General features: G+C 43.0%; 1 protein-coding gene across 2 annotated transcripts in view; it reads left to right on the plus strand.

Annotated features, from left to right (window-relative positions):
- The window catches only part of LOC138665170 (lysosomal alpha-glucosidase-like), a 194,723-nt gene that overhangs the window by 26,861 nt on the left and 149,978 nt on the right, over positions 1-17,884 (plus strand). For both annotated transcript variants that reach the window (XM_069752430.1, XM_069752431.1), the window contains exon 3: positions 15,089-15,234. In XM_069752430.1, coding sequence (XP_069608531.1) covers positions 15,089-15,234 — 146 coding nt within the window. The remainder of the gene's footprint in view (positions 1-15,088; positions 15,235-17,884) is intronic.

Below are 17,884 nucleotides of genomic sequence, written 5' to 3' on the forward strand. Positions count from 1 at the left end.
GTATAATGTTCACTTTATAATCATCATATTGCTGGTAGTTGTGCACTTTATATATCCATGTATGCAATATGTACATGTACTTTATAATGTTCACTATGTATGAACTTTTAATGTATAATTAATTATATGGAGGTTATTGCACTTTACACATTGCACTTATTTAATATATTGTATATTTATTTATGGTCATACTATGCATCTCAACTGGTATAGTCATTTATATATGTTGATAGGTATTGTTGGACCTTGTGGGAATAGCTCCTTTCTGTCCGCTCTTTATATGTGATGCTCGGGTTAAGGTAGTACTTAGGGTTAATGGTTACCTGCCTGCATGCGGTGGTATCGCTCCATGTGTGGCCTGCCTCTGTGCGCGTGCGCGCCCCTCCCCACTTGGCTGTGCGTTGTCCGCTGGCATCTCTATCGGGTTCTGCACTCACGTGACCGCCTGGCTGGGCGCTCGTGTGGGCGTGGTTACCTGGGTGGGAGCACTATTTAAACCGGTCAGTGATCTGATGATGCCACTCCCCCGGAAGAAGGCACACGCAGCTGAAACGCACGTAGGGGACCTGGCACCATCAGACCTGAGGTAATGTAGCTGGATTTGTGTTACTTGTCTTGCCACTTTGGAGACTCAGTATTGTGGGAATATTGCCAAACATGCCATCTGGCGTAATGATTTGTTATGACAAGGGAGATCTATATATGTGGCAGGAAGAACTATGGTTATAATATGTGCCTCAGGTCTATGGTGTTTTATACTGGTAGACATCACCATCATCGTTGTTTCTTATAATTGTACATCTAATAAAGTTTTGGTATCTCTTTGTACTTTGAGGTCTGACGTGTACATTTTTTTGTAGGTTTGTGACTATGTCAGCCCTTTAGATATTTGTAGACAGCTATTAAGTCACCTCTTAGCCTTATTTTTTGAAAGCTAAACAATCCCAGATCCTTTAACCGTTGCTCGTAGACTATAGTTTGCAGTCTGCTTACCATCCTGGTAGCTCTTCTCTGAACTTGCCAGTCATTACACTGGTTACCCGTCCACTCCAAAGTTCAGTACAAACTTATTACCCTCACCCACAAAGCACTCCATGGCTCAGCACCCCCTACATCTCCCTTGTCTCAGCTTACCACCCTACCCATGCCATCTGTTCTGCTACTGACCTGAGGTTAACTTCCTCAATAATCAGAAACTCCCACTCCTGTCTCCAAGACTTTTCATGTCCTGCACCAATTATTTGGAATGCACTACCCAGGTCAATATGATTAATCCCCAATCCCCACAGTTTTAAGCGTGCCCTAAAAAAGCATTTGTTCAGACTGGCCTACCACCTTAATGCATTAACTTAAATATCCCTGTGTTGCCCAATCAAAATTTTTTACCATAACCAGATTCCTCGAATCATGTTCTCACATGCTTTATGCATTTAATAGACGTCTGTGTCTGTACTGTTACATACTTAGGCTGATAACCGGTTCATGCAGCATTACATGAACACCCAATTCTTACACTTTGGCTGGTCTGAACAGCGAAAACAATTGTTACCATCTACCGTGTCTTCGTGCCTCCCCTTTTTCCTCATAGATTGTAAGCTTGTGAGCAAGGCCCTCATTTCTCTAGGGCCATTAGGAGAGGTCACCCTGCCTGAACTAAGTTCCATACCTGTGTCCGTTTGTATCCCTGTCTGTAGCCTACCCTATCCTGCTGTGTGTTTCCTTGTGTTCACTCCCGTCTCGCCATCTGCTGCTCTGCTCTCTGCTCCGCAACCTGCGGCTCTGCTCTACTCTCTGCTCCACAACCTGTTGCTCTGCTCTTTGCTCCGTGACGTGCAGCTCTCCTCTGCTTACTGCTCTGCAACCTGTGGCTCTGATTTGCCCTCTGCTCCGCACTGTGCGGCTTTGCTCTGCCCTCCGCTAAGCACCGCATCCTATAGTTCTGCTTTGTTCCGCATCCTGCAGTTCTGCTCTGCACCACATCCTGCAGTTCTGCTCCGCTCCGCATCCCATAGATCTGCTTTGCTCTGCATCCTGCGGTTCTGCTCTGCTTCCACTCCGCTACCTGCAGTTCCTGCCCTTTAGTCTGAACTTGTACCTACCTGCTCCCTTTTCCCACTCGTACCAGCCTATGTTCCTGTGCCTGTCTGCCTGTCTAGAGTGCCAGCCGTGCCCACCTGCCTGCCAGAGTCTAGCAGTTCCCGCCAGAGTACCAGTCGTGCTCGTCCGTATTTGCTTGGATCTGCTAATTGTGTTTAGTCCCTCAGTGGGATCAGCTGCCACAGCCAGACACCGCCCTGGAGTGGTACTTGGCAGCTACCTGCCGCACAAGCCTGACCTCACAATCAGAGGCTCCAGTGAACACCAAGGTAGCTGCTTAGTCATGCCCCTTTCAGGGTAGTCTGGTTTGTGGCACATTGGGGCCACAATCCCCACACTCACGCCATCCAGTCTGGGCAAGAACGTAACAATTTTCAAAAAATGTTGAACAACACTTGGGCCAGGACAGATCCTTGTGGAACCCCACTTGAACCATCCTTCCAATTGGATGTACAACCATTTATTACCACTCTTTGAGTACGATCACTGAGCCTGTTATGAACCCACCTAACCATTGCTTTGTCCATTTCACACTTGGTAATTTTTTTCTCTAAGGATAGTATGAGACATTTTATCAAATGTTTTGCTGAAGTCGAGATATACTATATCTACTGCAATTCCCTGATCTACCCAAATATTTAGAATTGAGTGTCCTAGTAACAAATTGCAAGCTTTCAAGACTACCCAGGTCGCTTCATCAGGCATATACTAATAGAAATTCTGAAGAATCACATATTTATGCACAACACTGCACAGAAATAATGCCATAGATAAGACAGGTGACGTGAAGCAGAACTACCATTATGTGAGTGATAAACAGTTACTGTATGTCCATAAATATTGGAACCGTTCATAGATAAGGAGTGTGAATGTTTTATTGTCCTCTGATTGGGGTCTGGTTCTGTTATGATGCCCCCACACGGTCTGAGAAGCAAATTCCTTAATTGATGTAAAAATACATAAATCTATGCAACACATTCATTCCTGCACTTAGTGTGTCAAAGGTCATCATCAGCTTATATTCCCAGACTCTTCTGTCTCTCAGAGATTTGAAGTTACCTTTTAATACAAGTAATTTCATGTCCATAATGCTGTGATCAGGGAGACAAAAATGTATGGTATAGATCCATTCTTTTTTCTCATATTGTGTGGCGATGAGAGTTCATACTTGTTCTCAGTTTTTGCCCTGTCTCCCCTACATACAGACCCCCAGTTGGACATTTAGTACAAGTAATTAGGTACACCAAATTAGATGTGATGCAGCTGAAAGTACCTGGGATCTTGTAGTCCTGATGTGGCTTGGGGATCTTTATCTTGTCCGTGGTCATTATAAATGGACAGGTTTTACATTTTTTCTGGTGGCAAGGAAGGATTCCTGCAACTGTTTGAGAGGACAGGGAGCTGCTGAAAATGTTACTTCTTACATTTGGGGGCTGCCTAAAACACAGTAGTGGGGGGTCTGGAAAAATGGATTATGAGCGGACATCTTTTTGTAGTAAAGATTGTAATTTCCATGCAGCTCCCCTTAGCACCTCCAGATTTGGATTGTAGATGACGACTAGAGGCACCCAATTATTTTCTTCTTTAACTTTGTAATGTAGCAGGTGATTCCTTGATATTCTGGTTGCTCTTGGAATCTGGTTTTCAATTGCTCTTGGATGGCAGCCCTGATTCAAAAAGGTCTTTCTGAGGCGACCAAGGTGTTCATCCCTATCCATGGGGTTGGAACATATACGATTGTATCTGATGGCTTGGCTGTAGACAATAGAGTTTTATATGTGTTTTGGATGGAAACTGTCCCATTTTTAAGGTATGTTGGGTGGGCGATTGGCTTCTGATACAGGGATGTTTCTATTTCATTGTTCTGCAGCTTAATGATGGTGTCCAAAAAGTTATTTTCAGTGCAGGAGTAGTTGAGTGTTAAGTTGATGGTGGGATGAAATTGATTATACTGTCATGGAACTTCTTTAGCTGTGGCTCAGACTCCATCCAGATGATTAAAATATCATCAATGTAGCGGTAGTAGGCCAGAGGCCTGATAGGACATGAGGTCAAAAAGTCACTTTCAAGCTTCGCCACAAAAAGATATGCATACTGTGGGGCCATTTTACTTCCCATTGCTGTGCCAGTCTCCTGTAGATATATCTATATACCACTGGCTAACACGGTACCAATACACATATCTTTCCTGATCTACCCATTCAGTGATTCCATCATATAAGAAAATTAATTAGATTAGTCTGGCATGACTTGTTTGCTATAAACCTATACTGGCTCTGGTTAGTTACTGTATTCTTAGCCAAGTACTTACATACAGGTGTTTCTCACAAAATTAAAATATCTTCAAAGAGTTGATTTATTTCAGTTCTTCAATACAAAAGTGAAACGTTTATATTTCTGGTAATATTCATGATATGGCTTACAGCCAATGAAAATCCAAAGGTCACTATGTCAGTAAATTAGAATAATTAACAAAAAACACCTGCAAAGGCTTCCTAAGTTTTTTAAAAGATCCCTTAGTCTGTTTCAGTAGGCTCCACAATCATGGGAGACAGATGTCTAGAAGGCAGTCAATGACACACTCCACAAGGAGGGTAAGCCACAAAAGGTAATTGCTAAAGAAGCTGACTGTTCACAGAGTGTGTATCCAAGCATATTAATGGAAAGTTGAGTGGAAGGAAAAAGTGTGGTAGAAAAAGGTGCACAAGTAACCAGGATAACCACAGCCTTGACAGGATTGTTAAGAAAAGGCCATTCAAAAATTTTGAGGAGATTCACAAGGAGTGGACTGCTGCTGGAATCATTGCTTCAAGAGCCACCACACACAGAGGTATCCAGGACATGGGCTACAAGTGTTGCATTCTTTATGTCAAGCCACTCATCACCAATAGACAATGCCAGAAGTGTTTACCTGGGCCTAGAAGAAGACTGTTGCTAGTCATCCAAGGTGTTTTTTTCAGATGAAAGTAAATTTTGCATTTCATTTGGAAATTATGGTACCTGAGTCTGGTGAAAGAGTGGAAAGGCACACAATCCAAGCTGTTTGAAGTCTAGTGTGATGTTTGATGGTCTAGTGTGATGTTTCCATAATCAGGGACTACCAGGAAATTTTAGAGCACTTCATGCTTCCCTCTGCCGACAAGCTTTTTGGAGATGGAAATTTCATTCCCCAGCAGGACTTAGCACCTTTCGACACTGCCAAAAGTACCAATACCTGGTTTAAAAATAACAGTATCACTGTGCTTGATTGGCCAGCAAACTCGCCTGACCTTAACCCCTTAGAGAGTCTAAGGGAGAGTCTATGGGGTATTGTCAAGAGGAAGATGAGACGAGCTGAAGGATGCTTTCAAAGCAACCTGGGCTTCCAGAACACCTCAGCAGTGCCGCAGGCTGACCACCTCCATGCCTCATTGAAGCAGTAATTGATGCAAAAGGAGCCCCGACCAAGTATTGAGTGCATGTACTGAACATACATTTCATTAGGCTAACATTTCAAATTTTAAAATAATTTTTCAATCTGGTGTTAAAAAGTATTCTAGTTTACTGAGATAATGACTTTTGGATTTTCATTGGCTGCAAGCCATAATCCTCAACATTAACAGAAATAAACACTTGAAATAGATCACTTTGTTTGTAATGACTCTATATAATATAAGAAATTCACTTTTTGTATTGAAGAACTGAAATAAATTAACTTTTTGATGATATTCTCATTTTGTGAGAAACACATGTACATGCTGTTTAATAATTTGTTCAAAGATATTTCCTAGTATAGAAGTAAGGCTCACTATCCTGTAATTTCCTGACTCTCTGTTTATAGATAATGTGTATTCTTTTATTCCTTCAATAGCACAGTGAAAATCAGTTGATGTTACATTTCCTTTCTTAGAGAATACAGATGTAAAATAGGAATTTAAGAGTTCAACCTTCTTAACATCATTTTTGACCACTTCACTCTTTCCATCCTGTAAAATTCTGATAGCATTTTTGACTTTTCTTTTGCTTTTGCTTTCGACATAACCACATAATCTTTTTTTTTATTGCTTTTGATCTGCCTTGTAAGCCTCACTTCATTACTGGCTTTTGCTCTTCTAACACTTTTTCTGCATTACCTGCAGACAGCATTATATTCTTCTTTAGTTATGCCCCCCTCTTTTAATTTGATATACATTTCTTTTTTCCTTTTTAGCAAGTGTTTAAGTTCTATGTTCATCCATCCTGGTCTCTTTAAATGCTTTCAATTCTTCCTTCTTTTCGGGATTGTGCAGTGAGAATTTAATTTATCAAAAGCTCCCATCCTTCTTGGACATTTCTGTTCTTTAGCGTATCCAGCCATTGGACCTTTCCTACCTTCTTTTTGAGTCCATTAAAATGTATCTTTCTGAAGTCCAACCTTGCAGTCTGAGTCTTTGCAGGTCTTCCTCCTCTTGTAATCTAAAATTTGAGGATAACATGATCGCTGCCTATGAAATTCCCAGTCACATTGACTTCCTCAACCATTTCCTCCCTGTTAGAAATAATTAAGTCCAAGATTGCAAATCCTCTTGTTCTCTTTTCTACCTTTTGAAAGAAAGTTGTCAGCGGGAGAAAATAAGAATTTTGTGGATGCAAATGTGATTTTCACAAATTGTCATTTCACGCTATCTCCTCCTTGTGTCCGCACATATGTATTTGGTTCTTTTTGAACATTATATATGACTGTACCCAGACCATGGTACTGCTGAAGAACGGAATTTTCTTCCTAGAATACGCTATTGAAGACAATATACTATATTACTATAATAATAATAATTTTTATTTATATAGCACCAACATATTCCGCAGCACTTTACAATTAAGCGGGGACATGTACAGACAATAAATTCAATACAAGTTAAGACAATTTAAACAGTGACATTAGGGGTGAGGTCCCTTCTCACAAGTTTACAATCTACAAGGAAATGGGGGGACAGAATAGGTGAAAAGTGCTTGTTATTTCAGGTCTGGCAATTATAGTAAATAGGGATATTCATATAAAGCTGCATGATCTGGTCATCAGCCCGTGTGTTTAAGTACAATAGTTAAGTATCAAGTGCAGTTATCGTGTGTATAGAGGGTGTGGAGACAAATGAATAGTAGGGTGCAGATTCAGAATAATATTTGGGCAAAGTTAGTTTACTGAGTAGTTGATGTGGTAGGCTTGTTTGAAGAGATGGGTTTTCAGCGCGCTTGAATAGGTCAGGGCTAGGTATCAGCCTGATCGACTGGGGAAGTGCATTCCAGAGAGCTGTCGCAGCATGAGAGAAGTCTTGGAGACGGAGGTGTGAGATTCGGATTACAGGGGTTGTTAGTCTTAGGTCATTTGTACAACGGAGGGCACATGCAGGGCGATAGACAGAGATGAGAGAGGAGATATAAGGCGGTGCAGAACTGTGGAGAGCTTTGTGGGTGAGAGAGATGAGTTTATACTGGACCCTGTAGCGAATGGGTAGCCAGTGTAATGAATGGCACAAGATGGAGGCATCGGTGAAGCGGCTGGACAGAAATATGACCCTGGCTGACGCATTCAAGATGGATTGGAGAGGAGAAAGTTTGGTAAAAGGGAGACCGATCAGAAGAGAGTTGCAGTAGTCCAGACGAGAATGAATAAGAGCGACAGTAAGAGTCTTAGCAGTTTCAAAGGTGAGAAAAGGTCGGATTCTGGAGATGTTTTTAAGATGCAGGTCACAGGAGCGAGTGAATGATCGGATATAGGGAGTAAAGGAAAGTTCGGTGTCGAATATGACCCCAACTGTTATGTCTGCTAATGACAGGTGTTATGAAGGCAATCCAGAAACACAGTGTGCTTAGCGATCAGAGCGCACACAGTGATCTGACAAATACCCAAAAATACAAAAACGAGCTCTGAGACGTGGAAACTCTGTAGACTGCACACCTGATCCTATCCTAAACACAACTAAAAGCGGCTGTGGATTGCGCCTAACAACTACCTAGACAACTCGGCACAGCCTAAGAAACTAGCTAGCCTGAAGATAGAAAAATAGGCCTGACTTGCCCCAGAGAAATTCCCCAAAGGAAAAGGCAGCCCCCCACATATAATGACTGTGAGTAAGATGAAAAGACAAAACGTAGGGATGAAATAGATTCAGCAAAGTGGGGCCCGATATTCTAGGACAGAGCGAGGACAGTAAAGCGAACTTTGCAGTCTACAAAAAACCCTAAAGCAAAACCACGCGAAGGGGGCAAAAAAAAACCACCGTGCCGAACTAACGGCACGGCGGTACACCCTTTGCGTCTCAGAGCTTCCAGCAAAACAAAAGACAAGCTGGACAGAAAAAAAGCAACAAAAAAGCAAAAGGCACTTAGCTATACAGAGCAGCAGGTCACAGGAACAATCAGGAGAAGCTCAGATCCAACACTGAAACATTGACAAGGAGCAAGGATAGCAGCATCAGGCGGAGTTAAGTAATGAAGCAGTTAACGAGCTCACCAGAACACCTGAGGGAGGAAGCTCAGAAGCTGCAGTACCACTTGTGACCACAGGAGTGAATTCAGCCACAGAATTCACAACAGTACCCCCCCCTTGAGGAGGGGTCACCGAACCCTCACCAGAGCCCCCAGGCCGACCAGGATGAGCCGCATGAAAGGCACAAACAAGATCGGAAGCATGAACATCAGAGGCAAAAACCCAGGAATTATCTTCCTGAGCATAACCCTTCCATTTAACCAGATACTGGAGTTTCCGTCTAGAAACACGAGAATCCAAAATCTTCTCCACAATATACTCCAATTCCCCCTCCACCAAAACCGGGGCAGGAGGCTCAACAGATGGAACCATAGGTGCCACGTATCTCCGCAACAACGACCTATGGAATACATTATGTATGGAAAAGGAGTCTGGGAGGGTCAAACGAAAAGACACAGGATTGAGAACCTCAGAAATCCTATACGGACCAATAAAACGAGGTTTAAATTTAGGAGAGGAAACCTTCATAGGAATATGACGAGAAGATAACCAAACCAGATCCCCAACACGAAGTCGGGGACCCACACGGCGTCTGCGATTAGCGAAAAGTTGAGCTTTCTCCTGGGACAAGATCAAATTGTCCACTACCTGAGTCCAGATCTGCTGCAACCTATCCACCACAGAATCCACACCAGGACAGTCCGAAGACTCAACCTGTCCTGAAGAGAAACGAGGATGGAACCCAGAATTGCAAAAAAATGGAGAAACCAAGGTAGCCGAGCTGGCCCGATTATTAAGGGCGAACTCAGCCAACGGCAAAAAGGACACCCAATCATCCTGGTCTGCAGAAACAAAACATCTCAGATATGTTTCCAAGGTCTGATTGGTTCGTTCGGTCTGGCCATTAGTCTGAGGATGGAAAGCCGAGGAAAAGGATAGGTCAATGCCCATCCTACCACAAAAGGCTCGCCAAAACCTTGAAACAAACTGGGAACCTCTGTCAGAAACAATATTCTCAGGAATGCCATGCAACCGAACCACATGCTGAAAGAACAAAGGTACCAAATCAGAGGAGGAAGGCAATTTAGCCAAGGGCACCAGATGGACCATTTTAGAAAAGCGATCACAGACCACCCAAATGACTGACATCTTTTGAGAAACGGGAAGGTCAGAAATGAAATCCATCGAAATATGTGTCCAAGGCCTCTTTGGGACCGGCAAGGGCAAAAGCAACCCACTGGCACGAGAACAGCAGGGCTTAGCCCTAGCACAAATCCCACAGGACTGCACAAAAGTACGTACATCCCGTGACAGAGATGGCCACCAGAAGGATCTAGCCACTAACTCTCTGGTACCAAAGATTCCAGGATGACCAGCCAACACCGAACAATGAAGTTCAGAGATAAGTTTATTAGTCCACCTATCAGGGACGAACAGTTTCTCTGCTGGACAACGATCAGGTTTATTCGCCTGAAATTTTTGCAGCACCCGCCGCAAATCAGGGGAGATGGCAGACACAATGACTCCTTCCTTGAGGATACCCGCTGGCTCAGATAAACCCGGAGAGTCGGGCACAAAACTCCTAGACAGAGCATCCGCCTTCACATTTTTAGAGCCCGGAAGGTACGAAATCACAAAGTCGAAGCGGGCAAAAAATAACGACCAACGGGCCTGTCTAGGATTCAAGCGCTTGGCAGACTCGAGATAAGTCAAGTTCTTATGATCAGTCAATACCACCACGCGATGCTTAGCTCCTTCAAGCCAATGACGCCACTCCTCGAATGCCCACTTCATGGCCAGCAACTCTCGATTGCCCACATCATAATTACGCTCAGCGGGCGAAAACTTCCTGGAAAAGAAAGCACATGGTTTCATCACTGAGCAATCAGAACCTCTCTGTGACAAAACCGCCCCTGCTCCAATCTCAGAAGCATCAACCTCGACCTGGAACGGAAGAGAAACATCTGGCTGACACAACACAGGGGCAGAACAAAAACGACGCTTCAACTCCTGAAAAGCTTCCACAGCAGCAGAAGACCAATTAACCAAATCAGCACCCTTCTTGGTCAAATCGGTCAATGGTTTGGCAATGCTAGAAAAATTACAGATGAAGCGACGATAAAAATTAGCAAAGCCCAGGAACTTTTGCAGACTTTTCAGAGATGTCGGCTGAATCCAATCCTGGATGGCTTGGACCTTAACTGGATCCATCTCGATAGTAGAAGGGGTAAAGATGAACCCTAAAAATGAAACTTTCTGCACACCGAAGAGTCACTTTGATCCCTTCACAAACAAAGAGTTAGCACGCAGGACCTGAAAAACCATTCTGACCTGCTTCACATGAGACTCCCAATCATCTGAGAAGATCAAAATGTCATCCAAGTAAACAATCAGGAATTTATCCAGATACTCACGGAAGATGTCATGCATAAAAGACTGAAACACAGATGGAGCATTGGCAAGTCCGAACGGCATCACTAGATACTCAAAATGACCCTCGGGCGTATTGAATGCAGTTTTCCATTCATCTCCTTGCCTGATTCTCACCAGATTATACGCACCACGAAGATCTATCTTAGTGAACCAACTAGCCCCCTTAATCCGAGCAAACAAGTCAGATAACAATGGCAAGGGATACTGAAATTTAAAGGTACCGTCACACTTAGCGACGCTGCAGCGATACCGACAACGATCCGGATCGCTGCAGCGTCGCTGTTTGGTCGCTGGAGAGCTGTCACACAGACCGCTCTCCAGCGACCAACGATCCCGAGGTCCCCGGTAACCAGGGTAAACATCGGGTAACTAAGCGCAGGGCCGCGCTTAGTAACCCGATGTTTACCCTGGTTACCATCGTAAAAAACAAACAGTACATACTTACATTCAGCTGTCTGTCCCTTGCCGTCTGTTTGCTGCACTGACTGCTGGCCGCAAAGTGAAAGCAGAGCACAGCCACAGCGGTGAGTCACCGCTGTGTGACTCACCGCTGTGCTTTCACTTTCACTTTGCGGCCAGCAGTCAGTGCAGGAAATAGACGGCAAGGGACAGACAGCTGAATGTAAGTATGTACTGTTTGTTTTTTTACGATGGTAACCAGGGTAAACATCGGGTTACTAAGCGCGGCCCTGCGCTTAGTTACCCGATGTTTACCCTGGTTACCAGTGAAGACATCGCTGAATCGGTGTCACACACACCGATTCAGCGATGTCTGCGGGGAGTCCAGCGACGAAATAAAGTTCTGGACTTTCTTCCCAGACCAGCGACAGCACAGCAGGGGCCTGATCGCTGCTGCCTGTCACACTGGACGATATCGCTAGCGAGGATGCTGCAACGTCACGGATCGCTAGCGATATCGTCTAGTGTGACAGTACCTTAACAGTGATCTTATCAATACACGGTCTCAGCGAACCATCCTTCTTGGCTACAAAGAAGAACCCTGCTCCCAGTGGTGATGACGATGGGCGAATATGTCCCTTCTCCAGGGATTCCTTCACATAACTGCGCATAGCGGCGTGTTCGGGCACGGATAAATTAAATAATCGACCTTTAGGGAATTTACTACCAGGAATCAAATTGATAGCACAATCACAATCCCTATGCGGAGGTAGAGCATCGGACTTGGGCTCTTCAAATGCATCCTGATAATCAGACAAGAACTCTGGGACCTCAGAAGGGGTGGATGACGAAATCGACAAAAATGGAACATCACCATGTACCCCCTGACAACCCCAGCTGGATACCGACATGGAATTCCAATCCAATACTGGATTATGGGTTTGTAGCCATGGCAACCCCAACACGACCACATCATGCAGATTATGCAACACCAGAAAGCGAATAACTTCCTGATGTGCAGGAGCCATGCACATGGTCAGCTGGGCCCAGTATTGAGGTTTATTCTTGGCCAAAGGTGTAGCATCAATTCCTCTCAATGGAATAGGACACCGCAAAGGCTCCAAGAAAAACCCACAACGTTTAGCATAATCCAAATCCATCAGATTCAGGGCAGCGCCCGAATCCACAAACGCCATGACAGAAAACGACGACAAAGAGCATATCAAAGTAATGGACAGAAGGAATTTGGACTGTACAGTACCAATGACGGCAGACCTAGCGGACCGCTTAGTGCGCTTAGGACAATCAGAAATAGCATGAGTGGAATCACCACAGTAGAAACACAGACCATTCAGACGTCTGTATTCCTGCCGTTCAACTCTAGTCATAGTCCTATCGCACTGCATAGGCTCAGGTTTAACCTCAGGCAGTACCGCCAAATGGTGCACAGATTTACGCTCGCGCAAGCGTCGACCGATCTGAATGGCCAAAGACAAAGACTCATTCAAACCAGCAGGCATAGGAAATCCCACCATGACATCCTTAAGAGCCTCGGGCATGCTGCTTGGGAGTTATGGTTGAACCCTCCAGGGTAATTTCGATGTTGGGTAGAGTGAGGTTAGTAGAAGGGAGAAACACAAGTAGTTCAGTTTAGGAGAGATTTAGTTTCAGATAGAGGGATGACATGATGTTAGAGACAGCAGACAGACAATCCTTGGTATTTTGAATTTGGGTAGGGGTGATGTCAGGGGAAGAAGTGTATAATTGGGTGTTGTCAGCATAGAGATGATACTGGAACCCAAATCTGCTGATTGTTTGTCCAATAGGGGCCGTATAAAGAGAGAAGAGGAGGGGGCCTACGCCTGAGCCCTGCGGAACCCCGATAGTAAGGGGACGAGGAGAGGAAGTGGAGCGGGCAAAAGATACAGTGAAGGAGTCAGAGAGGTAGGAGGAGAACCAGGAGAGGGCTGTGTTCTTGAGGCCTATAGAGCTGGTGATCCACTGTGTCAAATGCAGCAGAGAGATCCAGGAGAATCAGCAGGGAGCAATGACCTTTGGATTTAGCTGTTATTAGATCATTACAGACTTTAGTGAGGGCAGTTTCAGTGGCATGTAAAGTGCGGAAACCAGATTGTAAGCGGTCAAGAAGAGAGTTATCCGAGAGATAGCTGATTAGACAGGAGTGGACCAAGCGTTCCAGGAGTTTAGAGATGAAGGAAAGGTTAGAGACAGGTTTGTAGTTAGCAGTGCAGTTCAGGTCCATGGATGGCTTTTTAAGTAAAGGGGTAATGATGGCATGTTTAAAGGAGGAGGGAAAGATACCTGAAGAAAGAGAGAAGTTAAATATTTTAGTCAGGTGAGTGGTGACCAATGGTGAGAGAGACTGCAGGAGATGTGAAGGAATGGGGTCACTGTTGCAGGTTGTAGGCCGAGCAGAAGTGAGGAGCTTGGAAACTTGTTCTTCAGGCTCAAAGATGGAGAGAGCAGTGGTAGGTAAGTACATTAGCCCCTTCACTCTCGGGCGATTTTCCTTTTTTTGCTTTCATTTTTTCCTACCCTTTTTCCAAGAGCCATAACTTTTTTATTTTTCCACCCACACAGCCATAAGAGGACTTGTTGTTTGCAAGACAAGTATTACTTTTAAATCACATAATTCATTTTATCATGCGATGCACTGGAAATCAGGAAAAAAATTACATGTGAGTTGAAATTGCAAAAAAATGCAATTGCACAATTGTTTTTTGTTTTTTTTATGTACCATGTTCACTATATGGTAAAACTGACCACTGTGACCAGCCAATATGATTCCTTAGGTCAGTATGAGTACGTAAATACCAAACATGTATAGTTTTTTTTTTTATTTTAGTGGTGGAAATAAATACAGACATTTTTTTTTGCGTCGCCATTTTTTGAGACCCGTTAATATTTTCATTTTTCAGGATATTGAGCTGTGTGAGGGCTTATGTTTTGTCCCCTTAGCTGATGTTTTTATTGATATCATTTTTAGGGTACATACAATGTTTTGATCGCCTACTATTACATTTTATTGCAAAAAAAAAAAACCCATAATTCTGGAGTTTAGATTTTTTTATTTTTTTACTCAAATTAATGATTAGACTAGTTTATTTTAAATTTTGATAAATTGTACTTTTATGACTGCAGCAAAACCAAATATGTGTATTTTTTTGATGGGGCAGAAGGGGGTGATTTGAACTTTGTGTTTTTTTTTTCCTTTTTTTTCACTTTTTACTGTATTTAGGGATTTGGGGCTTAAATTGCCTGATCACTTGTGCTAATGTATGTATTCAGAAAATCACGATCTTCTTTGAATTCCAGCTAAACAATGGCTTCCATAGGAGGATTGTAAAGACATGCACAATGGTCTTCAGCAGATTTCCAGTTGTCATGATAACCCATCAGTGCCCCGCGATCACGTCAAAGGCACACCAATGGGCATGTGGAATGACGTGCGCCATGCCTGCAGAGGGGAAAGTTTCTGGAAAATTTTGGACGCAAGAAATAATGACTGCAAATACTTTTATTTCTTATGTACACAAACATGCATTTTTAATTATACTCTTTCAGCTTTAGCTTTTTTAATAAAAGGTTATGTTGCTGTAAATAGAAACTGACACCAAAGTATTTACACTCTATCTGTAGATAACTGTTGGTATTTATATGCTTATTTAAATTCTCTATTATTTTTTATTCAAGATAAAAGATCCAACTCGAAAACGTTATGAAGTTCCAATTGAAACACCACATGGTCATGGTTCACCAACTAATAAGCAATATGATGTAAAAATCATTGAAGAACCCTTTGGCATAATCATCAATCGGAAAAGTAATGGAGAAAACTTGTGAGTTGGCTTTGTTTTACTCATGTACTGGCTACTGGCTGCTTGTTTTGTTTACAATGAAATAATATTTAAGAGGTCAAGAATTAAAAAAGAAGTTAATATCCTTTCTGATACATATAATGGGACAATGAGATGTAAGAGCATGGTTAATATCTATGGCTTGATCTGTAACTCAACAAGCATTGCAAAGCAGAAATGTATAATTCACTGTAATAAACATATTAATTGTTATATTTTTATGTGAGAGAATGTAAACTAATTGTAAAATCAAATGATTAGAAACTATACTCTCAAGAATACCTAATATTTATTCTTAAAGTGATCCTGTCAGCACGATTTTGCTTAGTAAAGTAAAGGCATTGGCAGGTTGGTGCTGTTAAACTGATTAAAATGATACCTGGGGTGAAGAAATCCGTCTTGTGGTTCTTGTGTAATCAGTGTTAGAAGTTTTCAGTTAATGAGATGCTCGTGCTCCGGGGCGGGACTGTAGGCAGTATCTTATCATGGTGCTCTAGGCCAGAGAAACCAAGGAAAGACCTGTCCACAGGTAGTGGGGTGGGACCGTGGGCAGGTCTTTCCTTGGTTTCTCTGGCTTAGAGCAGGAAGATAAGATACTGCCTACAGTCCCGCCCCGGAGCACGGCATATCATTAACTGAAAACTTCTAACACTGACTACACAAGATTTACCAGACAGATTGCTTCACCCCAGGTATCTTTGTAATCAGTTTAACACTGCCAACCTGCCAATGCCTGTAGTTTACTTAGCAAAATCCTGCTGACAGGTTCACTTTAAAGAAGCCATCAATTTAAAAAGATGGCAATTTTTTCAATTTGAAAAGATGGCAATTTTTTTATCTTCTTCATTGCCACATTTCAAGAGCCATAAGTTTGTATTTCTCCATTGACATACTTAGTACAAGAACATTTTCTTATTCGCTTATTGCTATAATTTGTTTTTAAAAGCAATTATTCCATAAACAACATATCTCACCCATCAGCAGAATAAGTGATAAAAGTTTGATCAGTGGGTAGCTGACCGCTGGGAACTTCAGTGATCACAAGAATGGGGTTTTTCAGAAAGGACTATGAGACATGAATTCTATTGTCACCTATTCAAAGTAACAATCCTAAAAGTAAATATCGACTCTTTAAAGGGACTTACCACATGACTTAAGGTACTTTCACACTGAGCAACTTTACAACGAGAACGACAACGATCAGTGACGTTGCAGCGTCCTGGATAGCGATCCCGTTGTGTTTGACACGCAGCAGCGATCAGGATCCTGCTGTGCCATCGCTGGTCGTAGATAGAAGTCCAGAACTTTATTTGGTCGTCAGCTTGGCGTGATTCGTCATGTTTGACAGCAAAAGCAACGATGCCAGCAATGTTTTTACATGGAGCTAACAACCAGCGAGAACAATAAGTACATCACTGGATCGCTCCTGCATCGTTCTGGAGTTGCTGTGTTTGACTTCTCTACAGCGACCTAAACAGCGACGCTGCAGCGGTCGGCTCGTTGTCTATATTGCTGCAGCGTCGCTGAGTGTGACGGTACCTTTAGGATAAGAATCCAAACCCGACTCTCTGTTTGCTGACATGTGTTTCATGATTTTTGCTCCTCATTAGTGCAAAGCAAGAGGTCCGATTAGGCTTGGTGCGGAATTTTTCACAGGAGGTGTAAGGGGTAAGGTTTCTTCTTGAGAAGCATACCAAGATGGCAAAAGGAGATTTATAATCGATGCAGTGTTCCTCAAGGAATTTGAAAATGCAAATTTCCACTACTGAGAGGAAAAGGACCGAAACTCCAATGCATCCTATTGAATGTTCAAATACTATAAGTCCATATTGACTCTCTAAAGTGCCTTGCAACATAATTTAATATAAAAGTCAAACTCTATTTGAATGCACATGTTTTGGGGTGTTTGACCCTCACCAGTGCAAAGCAGGAGAGGCAATTTGGCTAGGTAGGAGGCTTTTGACAGGGGATCTCAGGGGTAAAGTTTCTCCTTGTGGAGCATGCCAAATCATCAAATGGAGACTTATGGTCAATGCAATGTTCCTCTGGGTATTTAAATTTGCAAGGTCCCCTTTAGGAACGGAGGACTAGTGAACTTGTGTGACCACTGCTTTATTCATTGTCTATAAGAGTGGTGGTCACAAATGCTCACTACTATTACATTCTCAAAGAAGACTTTGGAACCCTGTTGTGAATTCCGCTCTTGGGCTCCCTCCGGTGGTTGTAAGTGGCACTTTTGTGAGTTCTGCTCTTAGGCTCCCTCCGGTGGTTTTAAGTGGAATGGCTGCTCCTTGGATTTAGCTGTCAGCAGCTGCTTCCACTGATTGTCTATTCTGCTCGGCTATTTAGCCTGGCTCTTTCCTTCAGCTTGTGCCACTTGTCAATGGTTCCTGGTTGGATTCACATCTCTTTGGATTTCCCTGTTATCCTGACCAGTTCAGCTAAGCTAAGTCCTTGCTTGCTCTTTTCTGTCCACAGGTTGTGGACTTTTGCGTTCTGTGCTTTCTATGTTTGTCCAGCTTGTCAGTATGAATTAATTCAGTGATGCTCGAAGCTCTGGGAAGCAGATTTACCCTCCACACCTTTAGTCAGGTGTGGAGATTTTTGTAAACTCTGTGTGGATTTTTTGTAG

This window comes from Ranitomeya imitator, chromosome 2 (genome assembly GCF_032444005.1).
Source record: "Ranitomeya imitator isolate aRanImi1 chromosome 2, aRanImi1.pri, whole genome shotgun sequence".
Lineage (NCBI taxonomy): Eukaryota > Metazoa > Chordata > Amphibia > Anura > Dendrobatidae > Ranitomeya > Ranitomeya imitator.